This window comes from Echeneis naucrates, chromosome 2 (assembly GCF_900963305.1).
Source record: "Echeneis naucrates chromosome 2, fEcheNa1.1, whole genome shotgun sequence".
Taxonomy (NCBI): Eukaryota; Metazoa; Chordata; class Actinopteri; order Carangiformes; family Echeneidae; genus Echeneis; species Echeneis naucrates.
The window spans coordinates 2028246-2055331 of NC_042512.1; the positions used below are offsets into that span (position 1 = coordinate 2028246).

Below are 27086 nucleotides of genomic sequence, written 5' to 3' on the forward strand. Positions count from 1 at the left end.
CAACAGATCCCCCGATGAGCAAGCACTTGGCAACAGTGGCAAGGAAAAACTTCCTTTAAGAGGCAGAAACCTCGAGCAGAACCAGGCTCAGGGGGGGCGGCCATCTGCCTCGACCGGTTGGGTTGAGAGAGAGAGAGAGAGAGAGAGAGAGAGAGAGAGAGACAGGCAGGCAGGCATTGGAGGGGGGGGGGTGTAGGCAGGAACATGTTGTTGCATGAAGTTCATGGAGTTGAGCTGTAGTACAGAATTCATGCTATATGGGACCAGCAGGTGTTGCAGGAACATGGGATGGAGATGAGTCACCACCTGCAGGATGAGGACAGGGAGAGAGAGGAGAGGAACTGGGAGAGACAGAGACTTTGGCAGAACATGGTTAGTAAATGCAGTATAAATGCTTAGAACTGGGTGAAACTGTTTTGTTTTGTTTTTTTTTTTGTTTGTTTTTTTTAAGAAGGATGGTTTTTATCAGCGCATGCAAGGAGGGAGTTAGAGAGAAAGAGGGAGAGAGGGTGACAGGGAGAGACAGAGAGCGAGAGAGAGAGAGAGAGAGAGAGAGAGAGAGAGAGAGAGAGAAGCTCAGTCCTTCCCCCAGCAGCCAAGGCCTATAGCAGCATACCTAAAGAGTAGAGGACTTTTTAACTGTACGCTCTGTCATACAGGAAAGTTTTAAGCCTGGTCCGCCCCCCGGACCGATGCTGGGAGTTGGTTCCATAGAAGAGGAGCCTGATAACTGAACGATCTGCCTCCAGATTTACTCTTGGAGACTCTAGGAACCACAAGTAAACCTCCATCTAGAGAGCGGAGTGGCCTGCTAGGACAGTAAGGGACTATGAGCTCTCTGAGAAATGATGGAGCTTGGCCATTAAGAGCTTTATACGTTAAAAGAAGGATTTTGAATTCTACTCTATATTTTACTGGCAGCCAATGAAGAGCAGCTAACACGGGAGAGATGTGATCTCTTTTCCTAGTTCCTGTTAATATTCGTGCAGCAGCGTTCTGAATTAACTGAAGGCCTTTTAGAGATTTGTTTGGACATGCAGATAGTAATGAGTTACAGTAGTCCAGCCTAGAAGTTACAAATGCATGGACTAGTTTTTCTGCATCATCCTGAGAGAGGATGTTTCTGATATTCTTAATGTTTCTCAGGTGGAAGAAAGCTGCCCGACTAACTTGTTTTATGTGAGAGACAAAGGACATGTCCTGGTCAAAAATTACTCCAAGGTTTCTTACAGTGGAGCTGGAGGCCAAAGTAATGCCGTCCAAACTGATGAGATGATTAGATAGTATTTTTCTGATAAGTACAGCTGAGTATCGTCTGCGTAGCAGTGGAAATTGATGCTGTGTTTCCTGATAATGTTGCCTAGAGGAAGCAGATAAAGCGTAAAGAGGATTGGTCCAAGTACCGAACCCTGCGGGACTCCATGACTGACTACAGTACATGAGGAGGAGCTGTTGTTTACATGAACAAACTGATGTCTATCTGATAAGTAGGATTTGAACCACTTTAGTGTAGTTCCTTTAATTCCAATTTCATGTTCCAGTCTCTTTAGTAAAATATTATGATCTATGGTGTCGAATGCAGCACTAAGATCTAGAAGGAGAAGTATGGAGGCTGATCATTGTCTGAGGCCATTAGAATGTCATTGGAGACTTTAACCAGCGCTGTTTCTGTGCTATGATGGGCTCTAAATCCTGACTGAAACTCTTCAAACAAACTGTTCCCATCCAGATGCTCGTGTAGTTGTTTTGCTACAGCTTTCTCAATGATTTTAGAAATAAATGGAAGGTTCGATATGGGTCTATAGTTTGCCAAAACATCTGGATCAAGATTAGGCTTTTTAAGCTGGGGTTTGATGACCGCAGTCTTAAGTGCCTGAGGTACATAAGCCAGAAATAAAGTCAGATTAACCAAATCTAGAATAAACGGCTCAATTACATAAAAGATCTCTTTAAAGAGGCTAGTTGGTACTGGGTCTAATAGACAGGTTGACGGTCTGGATGATGAAACTATAGAAGCTAGCTCTGAGAGATTTAGAGGTGAGAATGATTCCAGATGTAAAAGAGGCGCCGCAGCTGATTCAGCAGTTGCCGTCTTCAGAAGGGGATTTTTATCTAACGTAGGCAAGAGCTGATAAATTCTTTCTCTGATCGTGAGAATTTTGTCTGAAAAAAAACTAATAAAATCATTACTGCTTAGAGCTAAGGGGATCACTGGTTCAACTGAGCTATGGCTCTCTGTCAGCCTGGCTACAGTGCTGAAGAGAAACCTCGGGTTGTTCTTGTTTTCTTCTATGAGTGCTGAGTAATATGAACTTCTAGCACTGCGGAGAGCTTTTTTATACATTTTTAGGCTGTCTTTCCAGGCTCTGTGAGACTCTGTGAGACTCTGTGAGGTCACAGTAAGGTCACAGGGATGCTCTGGTACCAAAGAGAGCTCATAAAAATATCACTTGAGCAGAAAACAGGAACCAACAGAATGTCAAAAAAAAAAAAAAATCTGCATCAGTGAAACATTCATTCATACGTGAGGACATCAAGTATATTGTGACACCCATGAATATGTGCTCACACTATACAGTTTAATTGTTTCAGTTTTGATGTGTTTAATGTGACAGCAGAGCCTTTTTTCAGTTAATTTTGGATATTTGAAGTCAATCCCTGATTTTCGCAACAAGGGGGCATCACCTCTGTAGTCAGTCGGTTTGATGAGGCTGCTATTCAACTCTCACCATCAGTGCAACACATTGCCTGTTGCCTGTCTCATCATTTTTCCGTTCTTTGGAGAACAAATTTAATCTGTCTACAAACCTGAAGCCAGGGTCTGTTCCATGAACACGACATGTTGATGTTCGCACAGTTGTGCTGTCCTTTTCCTCGACTTTGGTTTCACCAGAACCATGAAATATTGTTTGAGAGTTTGTGAGGTTGGATGCTGCACGCTGACTGGTTGTGTGTCCAGGATGCTTCAAGGACATCTTTCTGGTACTCTCTCCTCCTAACGTTTGGACGCAGCTTTGAGGAGACACAAAATGTGAGACATGTGGCATTAGTGCAGTGAAGCTAGCAGATGTATGTGGTGGTGTAGCCGAGCGGTCCAAGACGCTGGATTCTCCAGTGGCCACCGTCACTTTGAGTCACCGATGTGGAAAAGATCCTTCTTGACGACAGTGTTGTGTTTTGCCTACATCTGAGCTAAAGATACAAATAAAATAATCTAAATCGGCTTTTATTTTGAAATGCTTGTGTGGTGCGACAGCTCCTGTTCTTTCTGTAGCTCAAAGCGTTAAGGAGTTCAAACACAGCAAAACATATTAAATGATAAAAATAAAGATTTGAAGAAGGAATGAAAATAAAAGTGATGAACTGTGGATGGCAGCCTGCTGTTGATCTGACTGAACAGCGATGCAGAAACCTTTATCTTGTTGTTTCTCCGTCTTGTACAGCGGAAATGACTTCTCATTGTTGCTTCCATGGCCTGGAAGTGGAACTTCATGAGACTGACACACTGCCTACTGCATCAACGAGGCCTGGAACCCAGAGTAAGTAAAAGAGGGAGATGGAGGAGAGCTCTCAGTGTTTCAGTATAAACATACATCATACAGCCCTGACCACTGTTGTATCCAGGCAGTGCTGACTGCTGCTTTTCATGGAGAGCAGTGGCCATTGCATTGGCCGGGAATTGAACCCGGGCCTCTCGCATGGGAGGCGAGAATTCTACCACTGAACCACCAATGCTGACTGTACAGCCAAACCCACCTCCAATATGATGGCAATGCAGAGTAGAGCGTAGACACTTGTCACATGGAAGTAATTCAAATTCAATGAGCACTCCGTCTGTCAGGATGGCTGAGTGGTCTAAGGCGCCAGACTCAAGGTAACCTCTTTCCTGCACTAAAGGGTGTTCTGGTCTCTGAATGGAGATGTGGGTTTTGAATCCCACTCCTGACAAAGAAAGCATTTTACAAAATTTGTGATCCAAACTCTTCCAAAGTGGATGAAAAATTTGTATAAAATGTGAATTTGACTTTTTCACAATAAAGGGGTTAGGACTGAAAACAATAAAGCCTGTTGCTCCCTGTGGTAGGAATGGACAGCAGTTGTTGGACTAAAGATAACTCAGCTGTTACTGAATCATCTGTAGCTCAGTGGAGCATCAGAAAGGAGCAGCTGTTCTACTCCGAGTCTCTCCCAGATGTCTGAGCTCCTCAGAAACCTGTTTAACGTAGCTGAGTTAGATGTAACTAAGTGAAGTTTCCAAGAAGGACTCTGCTAATCATGTCTATTGAATGTTGTTGAAGAACACATGCAAACAGAGAAAAGACAAGTGTAGAGTTCTTACCTGATCTCTGGGGAATATTTGCTACAGGTGCTGCAGGATGTGGGTCAAGGTGCTGGGTTGATGTTCCAGTATCAGGGGAGACATTGTCGATGGTGCAAAACCATACGGTGGATGTGTGGGCTTAGGGATGTAAAGGCCCCTGACTTTTGGATACACAACCAGTCAGCGTGACGCATCCACCCTCACAATATTTCATGCTGTGGTTGAAAGAGGAGGGAGAATATTGGAAATGTAGGTTAAAAAAAAGCCCAAGTTTGAATCTCACTCAGGTACCACCTCAGATGCCGAAACCTGGGATTGAACCAGGGACCTTTAGATCTTCAGTCTAACGCTCTCCTAACTGAGTTATTTCGGCTGGATGGCTCCATTTCTGCTGGATGTTCTGTGACAGTTCTGCTTGTTTTTGCCCATTAACACTGCTCTTTAACCCTCCTGTCATTTTCACCCCCCGCCCCCCCTTCCAAACCTTGGTTGGAATTTAAATTAAAACGATCACAAGTTTTAAATTGATGTCTTCTTAGACATTAGATGACTTCAATTACAGAATCTATTGATTCACTCCAATCAGAGACACTGATGAATTCTTTGTGTTTCTCTGTTCTGGTCCTGGTTGGAATTTGGGCAAAAAAGATGAGGAATGCCAATCCCTCTTTTCTTTGAATCAGCTTTTACCTGCAGAATCTGGACAAGAGGAACAGTGTTTTAGTGGTTGGTGCTGGAGACAAACTTTGTATTTGTACTAATATACTAATATAATATATATATATACAGCATACAGGGTGGACTTTGGAGGCTTTTGGTAAACAGAAGCAAGACTGTTATTGTGTATGGAGCTCTGACTGTTGCACTTCCATAGCCATATCTGAGGCTCTAACTCAGACAGCTACAGTTATTCCTTTCTGCATAAATGGGTTTCTGATTTGCCATTTTAAATAGATTTCTTCAGATCAGCTCCAACAACACAACCTTAATCCCTAATCACTGCAGTTAACAGTCCTCTCACCATATTCTAACGGTCCTCATGAATTTAAGAGGATCGTTGTCTGATCATTCTGTTCTTCAAACCGTTACCATTCATTCTACATGAAAAGTGATACAACAGTGATCATCTCCTGTCTGTAGGCAGACTCATCCCTGTGCTGGATGAGGCTGAAGAACAGAAAGACCTCCTTCGAGCTGGAGTTGAACCAGCGACCTAAGGATTTCAGCTGTAAGCCTCTACAGTCCTCCGCTCTACCAACTGAGCTATCAAAGGGAGCCGTTCGGCCTCTCCTCTTCTTGTCTCCTTTGACTAATATTTACAGATTTGGGTTAGGGAAAACATGGAGAATGTCATTTATCCACACTCTAACCAGCTGACGTTGAGGATAATTCTGACTGGATAGATAATTTTAAGGGGAATAGCAGGCTGCAACTTAGACAGACTAAAGCACCGACAAGGATGGGATTCGAACCCACGCGTGCAGAGCACAATGGATTAGCAGTCCATCGCCTTAACCACTCGGCCACCTCGTCATGTTGGATGGTTTCAAAGGCAGATATTTAGGATAATTCTAGCTGGAATAGCAGGCTGCAACAGGAAAAGTTCTGCATGTCTCTGTCTCTTGATGGGCTAATTTTTCAACAAATTTTTCGGCTCATTTGCTGGCTTTAGTTGTCAGAATGGCCGCGCGGTCTAAGGCGCTGCGTTCAGGTCGCAGTCTCCCCTGGAGGCGTGGGTTCAAATCCCACTTCTGATAGAAAGTGCCAAACTTTTAAAAGACCAAAATTCCTTTGACATGTTGAAATATTGCCACGCCATCCTTGGAAAATTGAAACAACCTGGTTTTGTCCAGAATGAAGTCCAGAATGTCTGCTAATGAAGCACAGGAAGTACTTATCTTGTCTAACACTGATCTCTCAATTATCCAGTCAGCATAGTCATCCTAGTCATCCTACCAAAAATTCAATTAATTATGGTGGTTGGAAGGTTGGATGTTCTGTAAAAATCTGCATCACATTCATTCTGCCAGTCTCTGATGAGGAAACAGAAGAGTTGATGCTAGCTTTGATAGCACAGTGTCAGCTACACATTTGCAGTTAGCTGTGTATGAGGCAGCTGAGCTGCAGACTGCGTTCACCATCAACAGGTTTCAAAGATATTTAGAAATCATTCACGATGGCCTTAAAGGCAGATCCCATAACCCATCCTCCTCTGGGTTATGGGCCCAGCACACTTCCGCTGCGCCACTCTGCTCGCTGCATTGAGGTCACAGTGTCCTCTGGAGTTTTGTGTAATTTTTAACCACCACATCCACTTTCTCTCAAGGTGGATGTGCTGGTTAAAAAGTACTGAGACTTCCACCTGCAGTCTATATCATAACCACCAGGGGACGGTTCCACTGGTTGGAAAATTAAGTTAGCATGCATTGAATCGAATTAGCTCAAATGGTAGCGCGCTTGCGTAGTACGTGAGAGATAGTGGGATCGATTCCCACATTCTCCACAAGACTTAAGCTCTTTGTTGGAGGTGAAGCCAAGTGACTTCAGCATCCTTCCCAAAAGCCAACAGCGGTTTTGTTTGGACTGTGTTCACTGAGTTGCCAGATTGGGCTTCATTGGGCAGGTGAGATGAGAATTGGGCTGCTTGTGAATATGTGTGCAGCTCTTTGTTTAAATATTGTCAGCAATATTACAGAACAAACTAAAAGCACACTGTCCAAAAAAAGATTTTGGACAATGCTTATTCCCCACCCTGTTTCAAAACATTGCAGCTAAGCTTTGGGGAAAAGCTTTGGGAAACGCTCCAATGGAATTCTAGTCCATCGCCTTAACCACTCGGCCACAACAACCACGTGCAGCAATGCTCCTGTGACTCAGCATTTTGCAGCCTGGATAGTTTTCTACTCAAAGGACAGGGCACCTTCTTGTTGTGAGGAAGCACAGCTTTCAACCTTTGTGGAAGTGACACACAATTGTGAGGAGCACAAGCGTTGACTGACACAGACGTGGTTTTAGAAAAAAAGCTGCAGAGAAACTGGCAGTACTGATGCTGAGCTGCTTAAAGTGTCTGTCTTATAAACAGGATATCCTGCATTCAAACCCAGCAGAGCTTCACTCTCAGTGGAGTTCCTGCTCATCACTTCCTGTATTACAGCTTTTACTTGCAGTTTCTGGACAAGAGTTATTAGCACCACGCTCTAACTAGCTGAGCTAACCGGCCTGTGTACATTTGCAGTGATATTTTTTTTCACTGCAATTCGCAGTGCATTTGTAGTGAACTTTCTCACTGCTTTTGCCATGTCAGACGATCTGTGATGTCAGAAGGTCTGTGATGTCAGCTGATTAAAAAGAAATTTCATACTGAATTGAACCCTTAATTCTTCATTTTTAATTCTGATTCATTTGACTTTGTCTGTTGTTTCTGCATCGTTGTTCAGTCAGACCAACAGCCGGCTGCCATCCACAGTTCATCACTTTTATTTTCTCAACATGTCTCAACATGTCTCTGTGGTGCAATCGGTCAGCGTGTTCGGCTGTTATCTGAAAGGATGGTGGTTCAAGCCCACCCAGGGATGTTCTTTGTTTAAACCCCTTTGTGGACAGGATCTCTGCCTGTCTTGTGGAAGACTGGGATTTCAATTCCTGAATGTTAGAAACTCAGTGCTGCTTGCAGTATAAAACACAGCTGCTCTACATGAAAAGTGATACAACAGTGGTCACCTCCTGTCTGTAGGCAGCACTCTATGGTGGAGGTCATGAGAAAAAGTGGGAGGAGTCTTTGATCTCTGTGATGTCATTAGAACCTTTGTGACATCACAGAATATATAATAGGCATATAAAATATGCCTTTCTTTGTTTGTGTACCAACAGCCTGAGCTCTGGTTCTAAACTACGATCTCTTAAAGTTAAATGTAAAATCAATTGAAGAGTACATCCAAACTTATACGTTGACTCGGGTAGTAATTTCTTCTCATGCTGTTTCTCCTTTGCTGCTGCAGCTGTTACATTTACGGTGAAACGTACTCATCCTCTCCATGGGCCTGCTTTAAGACCTCCAACTCCACTGTGTTGAAGTAACTGGATCTCCATTGATGATGGCTTTTTATAGAGGTTGTGCATGCGTGCAACTCAACGTGAACATGAATCAACTAAGATCAGCTGTTCTGGAACTGGATACTCAGATTTTCAAAGAGAAATTGGCAGCACTGATGCTGAGCTGCTTAAAGTGTCTGTCTTATAAACAGGACATCCTGCATCCAAACCCCAGCAGTGCTTCACTCTCAGTGGAGTTCCTGCTCATCACCTCAACTAAGCAGAAAGTCATCTCTGCAGTTGTTCTCTGAAACGTCTGTATCTGTATCGTAGAAGAAGTAAACATTTTACATTTTCTTGCAAAAGAAAAAAAACACAGAAGCACACATTCACCATATAAGAAGTGGAGACGGTTTGGCTCCATCAATGACATGATCATGATCAGCTAACACTAGCTGTGGTTCCATGGTGTAATGGTTAGCACTCTGGACTTTGAATCCAGTGATCAGATGTCCAGTGATCAGAAAGAACAAGAGCAGTCGCACCACACAAGCATTTGAAAATAAAGCTCATTTAGATTATTTTATTTGTATCTTTAGCTCAACAAAGCGCAACACAGTGTGCATTCAAGCATTCAACTTCCCAGCAGTGCCTCTTTATTGAAGTTTAAGGTTGTTGAGATAACCTCATGTAACTTCTTCTGCAGGAGTTTAGTCAGTAATTTGGTTGAGTGACTAAGCAGGATAATATGGAGCAGTAATTTCAGTAATTTCCAACACCGTGAAGATGATGATGGAACTATACGAGGCCGCATCGAGGTAGCGTCTTTCCCTGGTGGTCTAGTGGCTAGGATTCGGCGCTCTCACCGCCGCGGCCCGGGTTCGATTCCCGGTCAGGGAAAGTGTTTTTACTGAAAAATACAGGTGATTGAAAAATTGAATTATTTTGAACTCTCTCGAGATAGCTTTGAAACCTGTTGATGTTGTTAAAGCAGCCTTTTCTGTAATTACTGAAGTGTGCTTCGACAAACACAAAATCTTTCCCAGATGATCACAACCACTTTGACAGAAAGTGGATGTGGCGGTTAAAAATTACACTAATCTCCAGAGAAAATCTGAGCACCCTGAGCAGAGTGGCGCAGCGGAAGCGTGCTGGGCCCATAACCCAGAGGTCGATGGATCGAAACCATCCTCTGCTATTTATGCATACTGCTACATGTACATACTGGATGTCCCACTTTTTCAGCAGCACTGATTAACAGGAAGACATGGAGAATTTTGTCTGTCATATCTATAATATTGATCGTTGTAACCTACAGCTGATGAAAACCCCAAAGTAGTTTGTTTCTACAACATCTGACCTGAGCAACAAGGCTCTTTGACCAACTAAGCCACAGCACCACTCTGATGTACAGGGATGTATTTTGGATCTGAAAATTCCCCCAACATACGTGGCTGACCATCATGACTCTTACCAAAGTTTCTTTAGCATAAAATAAACGGTCACATTAATGTCCTGAATGTGCTGTGTGTAAATAATGAGGTTCATCAAAACAAAGTCAGAACCAGAAAGATGAAAGATGAAAGAAAATATATTCTTTCATGAAATGTTCCTAAACTTCTATTAAAGGCAGAATTATTGCAGCAGGCAGCACTCTATGGTGGAGGTCATGAGAAAAAGTGGGAGGAGTCTTTGATCTCTGTGATGTCATTAGAACCTTTGTGACATCACAGAATCAGCATCTCCTTTGATGGTTACTGATGGAACAGGAAAAGGTCAGATCCTGATATAATCTTGTGAATCCACAAGTATGTCTTTCTTTGTTTGTATACCAACAGCCTGAGCTCTGGAACATTTAATTAAAGAATACATTTTGATGACGGTTGGAAATGTCTGTTTATAGTTTATCACTTGTTAGGATCCCTGTTAGCTGTCACTGAGGCAGCAGCTACTCTTCCTGGGGTCCAAATGAAAATGCACATCTGCAGTCAAACAGGTTCAGGTAGATGCAGAGTCCTACATTAAAACAAACCTCTTTACCATCAACCTCAACTGCAGTATACACATTACACTTCCATTACCAGATCCTCTGTATATAGATGTACATCAGAGTGGTGCTGTGGCTTAGCTGGTCAAAGCACCTGTGTTGTAAACAGGAGATCCTGGGTTCAAATCCCAGCAGGGCCTCGTTCATAATGTAAGATGTAGTAGATAGACACTTACACATGGGAAGTGCATGTTCTACCACTCAGCTACATCCCCTGCATGGTCTGACAGCATTAGCTAACCAGATAGCTTCTGAGCTCCTGCAACACCGATCTGTCTGATGAAGCCTTTTGGATGAGATGAGGACATTGATGATGCTGCTGAATTTAGGTCACCTGCACTTATGTCAACAGTCAGAGCTCCATACACAATAAGAGTACTGAAGAAAAATACTTTAAACATGAGCTCTGTGTCACATTCATGCAGCTTGTGTAGAAACAGTTCATTCCATCAGAATGAACCTTCACCTGTTAAGGTAACAGTTTGGTAACAGTTGAGGAGGAAACTATCCAGGCTGGAAAATGAGAAGTCATTTCTACTGTGTGCTGTGCTGAAATAGCTCATTTGGGGGAGCGAACAAAAGGACCCACAACAGCTGCTGAAACCCAGGATTGAAACAGGGACCTTTAAATCTTTAATGTAACGCTCTCCCAAACAGGCAGGATCTCTGTGAGACACAAAAGGAGCAACATTTAGGATAATTATAGCTGCAACAGCAGGCTGTAACAGGAACTGGTCATCATGTCTCTGTGGCGCAATCGGTCAGCGCGTTTGGCTGTTTTCTGAAAGGATGGTGGTTCGAGCCCACCCAGGGGCGATCTTTGTTTAATTCACTGGTATTATAGTTCACACATGGAAGACCAGAGGATTTTTAAGTTGATGCTCAGTTATCTCCATCTAGTGGACAGATGGTAGAAGTTGATTCCTGAAAAGAGGAAGTGACTTTTCCTCAGATCAAACTGTTGAAGGAGAACGAGCAGCTTCTTCTCTTCACATGTTTCCTCACTGACTCAAATAGATGGAGAATGTCATTTATCTCTTCCTCCAGTAATGTGTACAGTTGTCACTGTGCTCAGTGACTCAGTGATGCTGTTGGATGCTTATAGGGCCGCCGTTCTTAAAGTGTGGGCTCCACCCCACTGGTGGGGAACAGAGACATGACAGGTGGGGCGTGACAAACTGGAGGAAATGTTCCTTTTCATTCTGATCTTTATTAAAGCCTTTCTTCATGAACAACAAAGATCATACATTCAAAACAGCCACACACAAACAAAGTAATCATTAACAGCCTGCATGGAGTCTAAATGAAAAGAACATCAGATGGAGACTTTTCATTTGAACATTTAAAGACAGGCATATATTTCTTCAGCATTTTGTTGGGGCAGGTGGGGCTTAAACACTGACCCTTGTTCAAAGTTGCAGCGTGGCGCGGGACGCCTGGTCAGCTACAGGGAGAGTTCACTTCTGTCACTCTGGTTAATGAGACATTAGAGAAAAATACACATGTTCTTCACGTCGGGGAATCGAACCCTGGTCTTCTGCGCAACAGGCGGAGATATTGTCCACTATACTAACGATGATCCCACATGTCCGAGGGACATGCGTCACCATCAAGGATCGTTAACTGTTTACATTCTGACTTCATTTTCTCACAGGTGAAGCCCCCTGGTGGTCATTAGATAGACTGCATGTGGAAGTCTCTATTTTTTAACCACCACATCCACTTGGAGATCAATGAAAGACAGGAAATGCCTTTGATCTCCAGTGACGTCACAAAGTCTCGTTGTGGAGTTATTGTTGTTGATGTTGCTCTGAAAGATCTGCATTAGTGAAACATTCATTCATACACAAGGACATCACGTATATTGTTGGAATAGAAAATCTGATTTTTTCTGTGTGTGCTCCTGAGAAAGAGGCTCAAATCCAAACCCAGGAGACAGAAGTTGAGTGAGTCAGTGAGGAAGAAGCTGCTCGTTCTCCTTCAACAGTTTGATCTGAGGAAAAGTCACTTCCTCTTTTCAGGAATCAACTTCTACCATCTGTCCACTAGATGGAGATAACTGAGCATCAACTGAGAACTGAGTTCTTCATCATCTGGAAACAGACAGCATTGTTTTCTTCAGCTGGAGCTCTTTGTTCAAATCTACATTGAGATTCAGAGCCAAATGTTTTTCCTTTCCTGGATTTACTTCATCATTTCAGTCACTCTGTAGATTCAGCTGACAAATGCAAAACACAACCAACATTTAAACGATGACGTGTTGAAACAAAACTTTATTGATTCAGTCTGGTCAGCAGAATATAACCTGATGAAATCAGCTGCAACATTAAACTGATGTTTAATGACATGAATGACAATCACATGAATGCATCACTGATTCTAAAACCATAAACTGAACATGAACACTCTGTACACTCAGCGTTACACACATGAAGACAACATCATGTGTTTAAGGTGATGTTGAGCTGAACAGGACTTGTATTGAACACACAGAGGGAGTGCAACGTTCCTGGAGATACTGCAATACCAGGTCGATGCGTGGAGTGGACGGAGCAAGCCCCTATTCCATCTCCCTGTTCCAAAAATCTATTTAATATATGGTCCCCGGGTAGGGGACGTATCAGATATTAAACTGATAAGAACAGATACTACACTTGATCTTAGCCAAAAGGCCGAGAAGCGATACCGCTCAGCTGTCGGAGGTAACGGAGTGTTTCTCCGCACCGACCCGCTCAGTGAGGGGTCAGAGTCGGCTTCAGTAACAACATCACTCCGAGAGAGAGACACAAACAGAAGACATGAAGAAACGAAGGAGGGATCAGAGAACAACCACAGACATGTTATTTTCACAAAGTTACGTTGTAGAGCAAAGAAAACGTCTCTTCTTGGTCACATGTAAAACTTCATTTCTATGTCAATTTAGCAGCTGAATATTATTGTGAAAACATCAGTTTGTCCTCTCATGTGATTGGCCTCATGGTGTGTCCATCAAAATAACCCCCCTGTCTGCACGGATTCTCTGAAGATTCGGCTCGAGAGAATAATAAAATGAGTTACTTTGTCATCCACAGAATAAAACCACAAATGATTGAACACACACATATTTAACAGCATTCAAAGTCATTATAACCAGCCATTATAAAATGCCATCATTCTATCTTAACATAAAGTCCGTTATGTCCGCTTAATGCTAACATACAATGGAAAACGCCATAGACCGGCTAACGGGATTAGCATCAGTACCGCGATCATTTTAAAGCGTCAGTGAATTTATTCCAACTCAAACATGGCAATCATACTTCCAAACACAGTTGGCAGAATACAGACCTGCAAAGGGAAACCACACTGGATCATTAGTGTAAAGGTTGGTATTTTTCAGTAATGGGTGCATCACTGCTGATGTAAAGACAGAAGGAACAACCCCGGAAGATTTATAAACGTCTTATCAATGACTGGAAAAATATCTGAAGATTGAAGAGATTTTAAAAGTATTGTGGGTATATCATCTAAAAGAGAAGAGGAAGATTTCATGCTATTAATAGTCTTCATTAGCTCTGAATGAGACACTGGGTGAAATATAGAAAAGGTCTGTAGAGGAAACAGAGATTGCACAATCTGAGCTCTGATGTTTGAACCTCTTTCAGCAGGAAGGATTGATATGATTCACATCTTGGAATACAAAAGAATAGAATAGAATAGGAGAAAATGCTACCTTTGTCCTTTTCTGTTTGATTCCAAACAGTGCTCATTAGTTTAAAATATAGAAAACCTAAAGTAGGATTTGATTCCATAACAGCAGGACAAAGTGTGTCATTAATCTTCTGGATTCTACAGACTGAGTTCATGTTCTGATAGATTTATTTTACAGCTGTAGTAACAATAAATCTCCAGCAGGTGGAAGTATTGCTGCTCAGATGTCATGTACACTGTGGGACACACAATACTCACAGAGGACTTTATTGTGCTGCAGTGAGATGTATATGTATCTATCTGCTGGTTCTGCCCTGTTTTATGAAAGTGTCCCAAACTGCACACACACTGAATTACACAATGATGCTCTAACGGAGATGATCAGAAAGACGTTATTAAAAATTCTGCTGTTTGGTATCTTCTCTTCTAAAAGTTCAGGAAATGGACGGATCTGTGGAACATCACTGCTCTCCGACAGAGAAGCTGGATGCTGCTGTTGTGCCCTTAAACAGGAAAATAGTGAGATGACGAAGAAACACACAGCTCTCACTTTCACTCGTCTGCACAATCGATGCACAATCAACCTAGACATAAACACAAATGACCAATTCGTATTATTTACTCTGGCTGTATATTCTTCACAGTTTTAACACCAACCTTAGCCACACAGAAATAACAAAATAAGAAGTAAAAATTGATGAAATCATGGATTCAGAAAAATGCTATTGTTCTTATCTACCATGTGTTTTTTTTATATTATATTATTTTCTCCTTTTTTTTCTTAATGCTCATGCTATTGCATGACATGTTTAACAAACCATTTTTATAACTTAGAATGTAAATATAAATTTTGAAAACTTTAGTTATTTACAACCATTGATATTAAATTTCAGGCAATGTCTCAGGCGGTCTTTGAACATCTATCTACAAATATTTACAAACCAATCAGATTTCACAATGAGGTGCTGCACAATTTATTATTTTTATCTAAAAACTCACGGTCGATATCTCTGTCCTTCGTTTTACTGCTGTCACTCCAACATCTTTCTCCTCTCCTTTAGCAACCAACTGTTGCGTCCTGCCTAATAATTTTTTGATTGGCTGACGTGGTGCATTTTTCCACCAATAGGAAAGGGGGCGCCATGTTTCTTTCTGCTTGTGAGCGCTTCCCTTTTTTGACTGAACGGGACAACAACATTCAGGAAAGAGCATAAAGAATGATGCAGATTGTTTATTACTCGGCCTATCAGTCAGGTTTAAAAACAGTATATAGTTTGAAGAACTCACTTTGGATACAAGTTGAAATGGAGACTCAGTGAGGCTGCGTCTTCCTGCTACATCATCTTAAATCGGTCATTTGGTTTGGGCGCACCGTCAACTCCAATGAGCATGTCTAAAAGTGAAGAAGGAAATATGTGACAGTTACACTGACAACAGAGGAAACAGACACACACACACACACATACACACAGGGTCGTGTGACCGCAGCAGCTGAAAGGAGAAGTGTTCAGAGTTCAGCCTCCATTTTGAAGCTGTCGGAGCAGAAGCAGGGAAACTGAAGGCTGAGGCCGGTGAGTGTTAACATTATTATTATTTCACTGTCAGTTTGTCCCTGTGGACTGTGGAGGGACGAAGACTCACAGTGGACTTCTGTAACACTGAGACACTGAGACATGGAGGTCAGAGTTCACTTTGACGAACAGAGAAAAACTCCAGCTGAGCTGAGAACAGACCGTAATGTCTGATAGTATCAAAGGATGAAGGATCTACCTGATACAGAAAGTTCAGAGCTGCTCTGGAATCAGATTTTACTGTAAGTCATATTCAGTTTTCCACAGAGAGCTCAGACTGTGTTTGGATCGACAACTTTTGAAAACATATTTTTTAGCAATTGATATTTACAAATTTTATTTGAAAACTGACAGTTTGATGCTCATATCTGGGACCATGATGATCATTTTCAACCAGCTACCTTCTCAGATATATAAAGAAGAGTAACTAACTGAGATGGGCTGCTGAAGAGTTGAAGAACATGACAAAAAGACAGGGAGACAGACAAAGTGATAAAAGATTTTTTTTTCTAATAAGAATGAATATAATTCTATCCTGAGTAAATGTCACTATACACTTTAATAATTATAACGATGATAAGGATCATTATACAAATAAACAGAAACCTGCATGATCTACATCAGTCAGATTATTATTCTGTGTGATTGGGATAGATCATCAAGTGTAGAGAGCAGCAGGGTCCCCTCTCCTCCTCCAGCAGCATCACACACTAATGTTGTGAGCAGTAATGTATTTCTAGGCAGCAGCTTTAAATCAGACTGCTTCCTTTTTATTTCCCCGACAATCTGTCGCTGAGGACTAACAGTGTTCTCTTCTAAAGTTACTTTCTGCCGTTCACCTTGTTTCATTTAGGTCAGAACTTGGGCTTTCAAATAATGTGTGTCTTCTTTTGTCAGTTTGATCAATCATTGTTTCCTCTTCAGTAAAACTGAGCTTTTACTTTTTTGCTTACTTATTCAATCATGAAATTTTTCCTAAAGAAAAATACTAAACTAAATGCAAACCAAACAATTGAGGTTGTGTTGGTTATCACCATCTAGTGGACAGATAGTAGAACTTCATTACATCCTGTTTGTTTCTTATCAGGAGAAAGAAAACTGGTTGAGTAATGAAAAAGTGAAAAACGAGCAGCCACATGTTTTTTGAACACACAAAGCTGTAATGCGTGTAAATCAACCTGAAGTGAGTTCAGCAGGAGAGAATCTGTATATTTCTGATCAACAGGATCACTGTGATCACATTGTACTTGTTGATTTAGATTTTTATGTTACTTTTGGCAGCAGTTTGATTATAATCTGAGTTTATTGATGGAGGTTCCTCAGAACTGGTCAGCTGGCTAAGAGGCCTCTGAACTCAGTTTGACTTCAGTTTCCTCGGTTCATTTGTCTTCCAATACATTTAGAAACAATAAGAAACAAAGGCAGCACTTTAATATGACCAGTTTGTTCAGCACAAACTGTTTGATTTCTCCACACTGTGACTGATTTAATGTAAAATGTTCCCACATTGTTTATCACCATCTAGTGGACAGATAGTAGAACTTCATCACATCATGTTTGTTTCCTGTAATGAGGAAGAAAACTGGTTCAGTGACATTATTGTAATTTTTCCACATTATTCCAGATCAAAGATGAGCCAACCATATTTTTTTAGGATTTTTTTTTTTTTTTTTTTAAATTTTATTTTTTATCCTCTTAATCCATGAGAAAATACAAAATAATACAGACAATTAAGAAACAGTTGCCCCTGGACATTTATATTTTGTGTTATTTTTACATAATTTTCCTCTTTATTACATGAAATTTTCTTCTGTGAAAATTACCAAGGTATATGAATAGAAGAAATTAGAATTGAATATTGAAATGATAAAAAAAATCCAAATTTCTGATGGTTCCATCTTTTGGTTGAGCTCAGAATGACATAGTTGTTTCATATCACTAAAGTTTTTAAAAATTGAGCTCTGAAGTTATGAGGATGTGACTTTTCCTTACCTCAAACAGACACCAGGACTGATGAGGGAGAACAAGCAGCTTCTTCTCTTCACATGAAGCTGGAAAGTGTCAGAAAGTCTCCCTGAAGTGAGTTCAGCAGGTGAGAATCTGTAAATGCTATTTCTTCCTATTTCGTATTGTATCTGAAATTTGTAGTGAATAGTTCCTTCGCTTTGTTCTTGCGCTGATATACAGTCAGAATCTTAGACTTAGTAAACCCAAAACTTTTAAATAACCAGAGTTAAACTCGATTTTATTTAAATGGTATTTAAATGGTTACCACAAATTCATCTAAAGTGAAGCAGAATTTTTTATCAATTTAACTTTCTTGATAAGGCTTCAGTTGATTTCCTTGAACTGGTGTGCAGTGTTATAGTTGAGCCATGACAGAACAAACATGTCAGAAGTGGTCTGATACTTTGGATGAACTTGGCTGAGTGAATTGAACTCTTACTGTTAATGGTACACTTTACATTTTTCCAGATACAGTGAAGCCATTGATTGAAGCAGCACTTCTTGTTTAATGAGTTATTTGCTCAATAAGGTGACATGAATTAAATCGGCACCATCAACACATCCTACAGTCAAATACCACCATCTAGTGGACAGAGAGAAGAAGCACCATCAGAGCTGAGATACATTTCTCTGAAACTTCCTGATTACTGACAGATCAGACTGATTTCTATGTGACGTTGAGGAGGCATACTATTTAAATAATGTGTCAAAGAAACAAATGTTTAAGATGCATCCTGAACATTAGATGAGAGAACCACCTTCGCTGGTCTGGGGTTTTTCTGACAGGTCAGACTGCTTTAGTTGGAACAGTTTTTTTTTTGTTTTTTTTTTTGTTTTTTTTACTTAGCTTCTGAAGGAACAATCTGGCCCTCAAAAATTCAATTACAATTCTGGATCTTCAAATGATGCCAACCTATGGTGATCACAACTGTGTCAGGGATCCATAATTCTTCAACTTGCGCTAATAAAAGTAAATGGTGATCTGAGTTTGTTTGAAATTTAGTGTTAATGCCAATGTATAACATTGAAGATTGGGATTAACATGAATCAGGAATGTTCTCTGTTTATAACACAATCTGACTGAAATCAACACAGAGAGAGAAAAGTCAAACAGTTTGTTGTTGGGAGTTAAAGGCTGAAGTTAGTGACAGTAATGCTGATTATGTGTCCTGTGATGTAAATCCTGTTGTAATTAAGCTTTTTGTTGTGTTTGTGTGAAGGTGGAGGCTCAGCTATGAATCAGTGTGAGGACAGAGAGGAGGGAGCCCCTCCCTCTAAAACCACTCTGTGTGGGGAACATGAGAGTCAGACCAAAGCTCAGAGGTGAGATGAGGATCTCTAACTGTCCATCTGTCAGAGCTCAGCACTCAGATCACTGCTGCATCATTATTCACTCTCACTGTCACTTACATTTTTTACTGCTTCAGTTTTTGTTTTTTTGTTTTTGTGGAGATTCGTTCATTCATATTCACCAGTGCATCACAGGGCCAACACACACAGACAGACAGAGACAAACAATCTGCCACTCTCACACTCAGACATACGGACATGGCTGTTGTGGAGCAACAGCACTAACCACGATGCGGCTGTGCTGCTTGCATGTAGAGAGATATTTATTATTTAATTTGCACATTTCAATAATACTTCATGCTAAATTCTTCATGTGAGTCAAATGGAATAACATCCAAACAGACAAAGTGATATGTAACTGTCATTAAAATGAACAAAAATATTGCACAGTAAAAGAAGCTGGATGACTTGTGGCTAAACAAATGAAAGCTGGACTTGGCTGATTTATTTTAAAGCGATAATTTTCTGCCCACTTTCTTGGTTGTTAGTTCTTTTACTGTCAGCTCTGTTTCTACTAGAGACCAGGAGTCAGGACCAGATTCTCCTGAACTGAGCTGTGCGTCCATGAAGAGTGATCGGTCTATGGGTCATCCTATTGACTTTAAGGGAGGACAACAGTCTGCTGTATCCAGCTGTGTGTCCATGAAGAGTGATCAGTCTGTGGATGACTTTATCAAACAAAAAAGGTAAAAGCTGATCATTTGTTGTTGTTTGACTCATGAAAGGTATCAAAGCTTGTCTATCAGTTTCTCTGGTGTTCATAGAAAACTCCTGGAACAAACTGTGTGTTTGTGTCTTTTCTCTTCAGAGTTCAGTCTGACAAACATCATCACACAGACCTGGACTCCATATTTATGGTGTGTAAATGTTCATCCAGTGACTACAACAGACACCAACAAAGACTTGAGTTTGAAGCTGCACTCTTTAGACCAGTAGAGCTTTACTCTGTGACAGACAGGAGTTGAATTGGGATTGAACAGGTTTGGGGTGGGAGAGAGTGGGAGAGGACTGGGAGTTGTAGTTCACCACAGAGCAATAATCCATCAGCCTCAACAGATATGTTCTGTATGAATATGGTCTGTTGGAGACTTTTAGAGACTTCTTGTTCATCTACAGTGAATCCTAAAGAAAAGTGTATTTAGTTGTTTCCCAGATAATTTCAGCTGTGACTTAATAACAAAGACCAAAGTTAATCAGATTCAGTCCTGGACCTCCATGGACTCTGTCTCTACAGGGTTTAAAGATGGAATAATTCATCAGTGAACTAGTTCAGGTGGTCTGATCCATCTTCAGCCACAGTCACAGTTAATACCCTGAATTTTCACTTCCTAAGTTGATGTGTTGAAGGGCTGTATCAGTTTGGTCTTCATGTGATGTTCAGGATCTCTGTGTTGTCAGAATCTAAAGTCAAACTTAGTAAGTTACACCAGTGAAGTTGGTTTAGTGAAGTCAGCAGGTCTGAATCTTTCTATGTAGCTCTGGAAAGAGACGTGGCAGCAGATGATACAGCAGCAGCTAAAGTTGAACTCTGCTGACTGATGATCTGATGCTTTGATCCATCAGTTTATACTGAGAGTGAACTTTACACAGGATGTTATTGTGTTCCAGCTGCTGGAGGAGAACATCGTCTGTTTTGTGAAGAACGAGCTGAAGAAAATCAAAAGGAGTCTGAGTCCAGATTACCCACAATTCATGAAGAATGAGGATGATGAGGTGGATGAAGAGCAGAGGAGGAGCAGAGAGGCATTTCTGAAGATCACAGTGAACTTCCTGAGGAGGATGAAGCAGGAGGAGCTGGCTGACTGTCTGCAGAGCAGTAAGAGGATTTAACATGATGGATCAATTAGATATTTAGTAAAGTCTGAGGAGACTGAGAGAAATATGATCATATTCTTATTCCTTAGGAGAAGTAAATATCAACCTTTTTTTTTTAAATCTCTTCTGTTCTTTGTTTATTCAGAAAGTCGTGCTCGAGTGTGTCAACGTAAACTCAAATCTGGCCTGAAGAAGAAGTTCCAGTGTGTGTTTGAGGGGATCTCAAAAGCAGGAAACCCAACCCTTCTGAATCAGATCTACACAGAGCTCTACATCACAGAGGGAGGGACTGGAGAGGTCAATGAGGAACATGAGGTCAGACAGATTGAAACAGCATCCAGGAAACAGGACAGAGCAGAAACAAGCATCAGACAAGAAGACATCTTTAAACCCCCACCTGGAAGAGACCAACCAATCAGAACAGTGATGACAAAGGGAGTGGCTGGCATTGGGAAAACCGTCTTAACACAGAAGTTCACTCTGGACTGGGCTGACGACAAAGCCAACCAGGACATAGAGTTCACATTCCCCTTCACCTTCAGAGAGCTGAATGTGCTGAAAGAGAAGAAGTTCAGCTTGGTGGAACTTGTTCATCTCTTCTTCACTGAAACCAAAGAAGCAGGAATGTGCAGCTTTGATCACTTCCAGGTTGTGTTCATCTTTGACGGTCTGGATGAGTGTCGACTTCCTCTGGACTTCCACAACACTGAGGTCCTGACTGATCCTACAGAGTCCACCTCAGTGGACGTGCTGCTGACAAACCTCATCAGGGGGAAACTGCTTCCCTCTGCTCGCCTCTGGATAACCACACGACCTGCAGCAGCCAATCAGATCCCTCCTCAGTGTGTTGACATGGTTACAGAGGTCAGAGGGTTCAATGACCCCCAGAAGGAGGAGTACTTCAGGAAGAGGTTCAGACATGAGGAGCAGGCCAGCAGGATCATCTCCCACATCAAGACCTCACGAAGCCTCCACATCATGTGCCACATCCCAGTCTTCTGCTGGATCACTGCTACAGTTCTGGAGGAGGTGTTGAAGACCAGAGAGGGAGGAGAGCTGCCCAAGACCCTGACTGAGATGTACATCCACTTCCTGGTGGTTCAGTCCAAACTGAAGAAGGTCAAGTACGATGGAGGAGCTGAGTCAGATCCACACTGGAGTCAAGAGACCAGGAAGATGATTGAGTCTCTGGGAAAAGTGGCTTTTGAGCAGCTGCAGAAAGGAAACCTGATCTTCTATGAATCAGACCTGACAGAGTGTGGCATCGATATCAGAGCAGCATCAGTTTACTCAGGAGTGTTGACACAGATCTTCAAAGAGGAGACAGGGCTGTACCAGGACAAGGTCTTCTGCTTTGTCCATCTGAGTGTTCAGGAGTTTCTGGCTGCTCTTCATGTCCATCTGACCTTCATCAACTCTGGAGCCAGTCTCATGTCAGAAGAACAAACAAAAATTGGAAGCTCTAAACTAATAAAAACTGGATCTAAAACAACACGTCTCTACCACAGTGCTGTGGATGAGGCCTTACAGAGTCCACATGGACACCTGGACTTGTTCCTCCGGTTCTTTCTGGGTCTTTCACTGCAGACCAACCAAACTCTCCTACGAGGCCTGGTGACACAGACAGGAAGTAGCTCAGAGACCAATCAGGAAACAGTCCAGTACATCAAGACAAAGATCAGTGAGAATCTGTCTCCAGAGAAAAGTGTCAACCTGTTTCACTGTCTGAATGAACTGAATGATGGCTCTCTGGTGGAGGAGATCCAACAGTCCCTGAGATCAGGACGTCTCTCCACAGATAAACTGTCTCCTGCTCAATGGTCAGCTCTGGTCTTCATCTTACTGTCATCAGAAAAAGATCTGGACGTGTTTGACCTGAAGAAATACTCTGCTTCAGAGGAGGCTCTTCTGAGGCTGCTGCCAGTGATCAAAGCCTCCAACAAAGTTCTGTATGTGCAAATAAATCTATCATGAGCAACTGAATGTTTTTCTTTAGATGTTTCTTTAATCACTTATCTTGTTTTGCTGATTCCTCCTCAGACTGAGTGGCTGTAACCTCTCAGACAGAAGCTGTGAAGCTCTGTCCTCAGTCCTCAGCTCCCAGTCCTCTAGTCTGAGAGATCTGGACCTGAGTAACAACAACCTGCAGGATTCAGGAGTGAAGCTGCTGTCTGCTGGACTGAAGAGTCCACACTGTGAGCTGGAAACTCTCAGGTCAGAGTTCATGTTTTGTGTCAAGACTGTTTATGTATTTCTGATAATTTTTTTCATTATATCATCTAAAGTGAACTGAAGAGGTTTTATATTTGGGAGATTGTCATCAGTATAAAAAGCTTCATGCTGCATAATGAATCACTGATTTGATTCACCACCTGGAGAACACAATAAGTGAAATCAGTCAATCACACACATGTTGCTCAGCCAACAGGTGCATGCTGGGTCATGCTGGCGTCCTCATGGTGAATCCTCCAGTGGTGACTTCTAGGACGCAACCTTTCTGCTGCTTTTGGTATCTGTTACAGTTGTGATGATGGAGTTCTCATTCAGGAAAACATTTCAAGGGCTCAAAGACACCAGAGTTTGAGTGGACTGCTGATATGATGCTCTGTGGATGAATGAACCTCTTGGTTGAACAAAGATGAGAAATGCTGCACAATGAAAGTGGTTATATTTTATACTCAGCTGTCTGCACAGTCATCAGTGTGTCTGTTTATAGAAAAGGAAAGTGTTGTTTTGGACATAAGGGTCACGTGAAGTGGACCAGATGACATGATGACTTGTGTAGAAACTGAAGTTTATTTGTTCATTTTATTCAAAAATTCTATCATCTGACATCATCTTATTCATATAACATGTTTTTGGTGTGTGTGTGTGTGTGTGTGTGTTCAGTCTGTCAGGATGCCTGCTCTCAGAGGAAGGCTGTTCTTCTCTGGCCTCAGCTCTCAGCTCCAACCCCTCCCATCTGAGAGAACTGGACCTGAGCTACAATCATCCAGGAGACTCAGGAGTGAAGCTTCTGTCTGCTGGACTGGAGGATCCAGACTGGAGACTGGACACTCTCAGGTCTGGACAGCTCTGAGGAACTCTGCTTCATGTTTGATGGTGGATCAAGTTGATCCTGACTCTGTTTCTTCCTCCAGGGTGGACCATGGTGGACCACAGAGACTGAGACCTGGTCTGAGGAAGTGTGAGTGTGTTTTCACTTTGATTCATGAAAACTCAGCTGCTCATGTTACACTAGATTTTTACAGATGAGTTTCATTCAGGATCAACACTTCATGTGTTTATTGATGTGGATCTCCATCAGCCGTCATCTTTGACTCCACAGCAGAAAAAAACAGAACATTGCTGACATCTTGACTCTCATGTTCAGTAACTGTTGATGTTCTAACTGGATTGTTGGCTTTTCATTTAAATGTAGTCAAACATTCACAGGTGATGAAATGTAAGTTTGAATGATTCACTTTCAGTAAAGTTGTTGATAAATGAACAGATGATAAACTGCAGCTGTTGTTTCTTGTTCTCTCCATCAGATGTCTGTGAACTGGAACTGGACACAAACACAATCCACAGAAATCTCAAACTGTCTGACAACAAAAGGAAGGTGAAACATGTGAGAAAGGATCAGTCATATCCTGATCATCCAGACAGATTTGATATCTGTTTTCAGCTGCTGTGTAGAAATGGTCTGACTGGTCGCTGTTACTGGGAGGTCGAGTGGAGAGGAGAGGTTTATATCTCAGTGAGCTACAGAGGAATCAGAAGGAAAGGACACAGTGATGAAAATTTTTTTGGACACAATAATGAGTCCTGGACTCTTTTCTGCTCTGATGGTGGTTACTCTGTCTGTCACAACAACAGAAGAACATCCCTCTCCTCCTCCTCCTCTGTCTCTAACAGAGTAGCAGTGTATGTGGACTGTCCTGCTGGCTCTCTGTCCTTCTACAGAGTCTCCTCTGACTCACTGATCCACCTCCACACCTTCAACACCACATTCACTGAACCTCTCTATCCTGGATTCTGGATCTTACCTGATTCCTCAGTGTCTCTGAGGAAGTTGTACTGAAGCAGACTTGAAACTAGAAACTGAGACACTTCACTGTCGGCTTCACTTCTCAGCTCTGGAGTTTCCATCAGTGCCAGATTGGAAACAGAACTGAACTTTACTGTCTAAATCTCAGTGTGTTCCTGAAACTCCTTCAGCCTGCACACTCATTACTTTTCCTTTGTGCTCTGGTTGTTTTCTGTAACCGAGAATTTTTTTCTTTAAGAGTAAAAAGGGAAGAAAACACGTGATGGCTTGACTGCTGATGATGCTGAACTTCTCTCAGCATTAGTGCTGAATATCTTCAGAGGAATTGTTGTCTGTGGCCTCCATTTTCTTCTTCCTTCCTCCTGTTGAACTGTCAGTTTATTTCAGTTCCATTGATCTGTTCATTCGCATGATGTCCCTGGGACTTCAGGCTGCAGTCTGAATGAGACAAACAAGAGTCTTTGATCTCTCTGTCATTAGAACTTTTGTAACATCACAGAATCTTTTATGTTTTTGTCTCCAGAGGTGGTACACTCCAGTGGATAAGCTATTCCAAGATTAGTCCACAGACAGACAAAAGAAAACAATGAACATAGCACAACACAACAGAGGTGCTGCAACAAGATGCCACCTTTCTTCCAAAATCATAGCCAGCTGCGGCTTGAAATCACAACACTCACATCACTCTGCAGGTTACTGTCTTATAAGTACCACACGCTGACCGATTTCGCAACTGGAGCCAATGAAGTGGCCCACACACAACAGAAGTACATCCAGCAATGGGAAAGTTCAGGATCTGAACCAGCTCTGGGGATCTAGTTCCCTGAAGCTTAATTCTGGTTACCCCAACATTTACTGTGAGGTCACTTCCCCCTGAATCCTGCTATTCACGGCTTCCAACAGATGCAGCCAAAAAAGTGGGGTTATACCTGTCGCAGGTGCTCAGAAGGCATCTGGCTAGCTAAAGCTGCTAAAGCTACCACACATGTAGCTCAGTGGTAGAGCGTATGCTTTGCATGTATGAGGCCCCGGCTTCAATCTGCATCTACCTGAGCCTGTTTGACTGCAGATGTGCATTTTCATTTGGACCCCAGGAAGAGTAGCTGCTGCCTCAGTGACAGCTAACAGGGATCCTAACAAGTGATAAACTATAAACAGCTGTTTCCTTGATCATTGTAACCGACAGCTGATGAAAACCTAAAAGTAGTTTGTTATTTCTACAACAAGGAACTGCTGGGATTTAAACACAGGCTGCTTTAACCAGCTAACATACATAACCTTTATCTGCATTGGCTGTGAAATCATTCAGCCTGTTTCTGGCTCAGGTCCACAGCGCTGTACTCAGCTGGTTTTGTTGGATAGTATCTGGTTTGGTTTCACCTCTTCCACAAAACTTCAGGCTGTTCCAAAGGGAGACATGGAGACTGTGCAGTTAACTGATTGGTCAGAGAGACTGCTGTGTCCTTTGAATGGAACTTCTGCAGAGGAAGTTAGATGAGGATCCAGTCAGGTGCTGATCTATCAAACACAAATCACCTGAGTGCAAGCTCGCTGTTCATTTGTAAAAAAGTTTCCTTTTAAACATCCAGTGCCTGCATTTTAAAGCATTAATCTCAAAGTCAGGTCACCCTTCAACAAAGGAATACTTAAAAATACAACAGTTTTGGGGGTTTATGTTTTCACTTTGTAAAAAAAATAATCAAGTCTCCTTTTTAAGAGTGCTGCAAACAGCCAGTATATCAATAAACAGCTAATACAGTCTGATTGAAACTGTAATTGTAGCTGTGCAGAGAGATGTCAATGAAGAATGGGGAATCAAAAAGAGAAAAGATTGTCATGTTTAACATGGATCTGTGTTAATCATCATGTGTTGATTCAAACAGTCATGAGACATGACCTGTAGCTGGAAAATGTCAGCACTGATTTACAGGAAAACATGGAGAATGTCATTTATCACTTTCTCCAGTAATGTGTACAGTTGTCACTGTGCTGCGTCTGACTCAGTGATGCTGTTGAATGCTTATAGGGCCGCCCTGACGAAAGTAACACAATCAAATTGTAAACTGGAATTGCTTACATTTTTTCTTTTTTCTTTTTTTTTACAATTACAATTTTTCACAATTCACAATTACAAATATGAAATGCACTTAAATTATTTTATTTGCTTCAAACATGTCAAAAGTATAACCGTCAGTGTGAATCATCTTGTTTTTATATGAT

General features: G+C 41.7%; 1 protein-coding gene and 8 non-coding genes across 9 annotated transcripts; 4 read left to right on the forward strand and 5 right to left on the reverse strand.

The window, feature by feature from the left end:
- Positions 1 to 3664: 3664 nt before the first annotated feature.
- Positions 3665 to 3735, reverse strand: trnag-ccc (transfer RNA glycine (anticodon CCC)). Its single transcript has one exon. It is a non-coding gene; the product is annotated as a tRNA-Gly (tRNA).
- An 886-nt stretch (positions 3736 to 4621) lies between these two features.
- On the reverse strand, positions 4622 to 4694 carry trnaf-gaa (transfer RNA phenylalanine (anticodon GAA)). Its single transcript has one exon. It is a non-coding gene; the product is annotated as a tRNA-Phe (tRNA).
- An 812-nt stretch (positions 4695 to 5506) lies between these two features.
- trnay-gua (transfer RNA tyrosine (anticodon GUA)) lies at positions 5507 to 5594 on the reverse strand. Its single transcript is given in 2 exon segments — positions 5507 to 5542; positions 5558 to 5594. It is a non-coding gene; the product is annotated as a tRNA-Tyr (tRNA).
- A 178-nt stretch (positions 5595 to 5772) lies between these two features.
- trnas-gcu (transfer RNA serine (anticodon GCU)) lies at positions 5773 to 5854 on the reverse strand. The gene has a single exon. It is a non-coding gene; the product is annotated as a tRNA-Ser (tRNA).
- A 141-nt stretch (positions 5855 to 5995) lies between these two features.
- Positions 5996 to 6078, forward strand: trnal-cag (transfer RNA leucine (anticodon CAG)). The gene has a single exon. It is a non-coding gene; the product is annotated as a tRNA-Leu (tRNA).
- Positions 6079 to 9181: 3103 nt separating this feature from the next.
- trnae-cuc (transfer RNA glutamic acid (anticodon CUC)) lies at positions 9182 to 9253 on the forward strand. Its single transcript has one exon. It is a non-coding gene; the product is annotated as a tRNA-Glu (tRNA).
- A 1213-nt stretch (positions 9254 to 10466) lies between these two features.
- On the forward strand, positions 10467 to 10540 carry trnat-ugu (transfer RNA threonine (anticodon UGU)). Its single transcript has one exon. It is a non-coding gene; the product is annotated as a tRNA-Thr (tRNA).
- A 2353-nt stretch (positions 10541 to 12893) lies between these two features.
- Positions 12894 to 13084, reverse strand: LOC115057916 (U2 spliceosomal RNA). Its single transcript, XR_003841981.1, has one exon. It is a non-coding gene; the product is annotated as a U2 spliceosomal RNA (small nuclear RNA).
- Positions 13085 to 18902: 5818 nt separating this feature from the next.
- Positions 18903 to 25438, forward strand: LOC115057351 (NLR family CARD domain-containing protein 3-like). Its single transcript, XM_029524423.1, has 9 exons — positions 18903 to 18991; positions 19522 to 19639; positions 19837 to 19875; positions 20627 to 20834; positions 20979 to 22782; positions 22874 to 23047; positions 23723 to 23896; positions 23974 to 24020; positions 24367 to 25438. The coding sequence occupies exons 1-9, from the start codon at positions 18903 to 18905 to the stop codon at positions 24897 to 24899; spliced, it is 3186 nt and encodes a 1061-aa protein (XP_029380283.1). The 3' UTR covers positions 24900 to 25438.
- Positions 25439 to 27086: the final 1648 nt, after the last annotated feature.

What these genes read in the sequence shown, in the direction of transcription:
- LOC115057351 (XM_029524423.1), top strand. Translation starts at nt 18,903, where the DNA reads ATGAATCAGTGTGAGGACAGAGAGGAGGGAGCCCCTCCCTCTAAAACC. An exon ending in TTAAGGGAGGACAACAGTCT is followed by an intron (nt 19,640 to 19,836) that starts GCTGTATCCAGC and finishes AGAGTTCAGTCT; the next exon opens with GACAAACATCATCACACAGA. An exon ending in TGTGAGCTGGAAACTCTCAG is followed by an intron (nt 23,048 to 23,722) that starts GTCAGAGTTCAT and finishes GTGTGTGTTCAG; the next exon opens with TCTGTCAGGATGCCTGCTCT.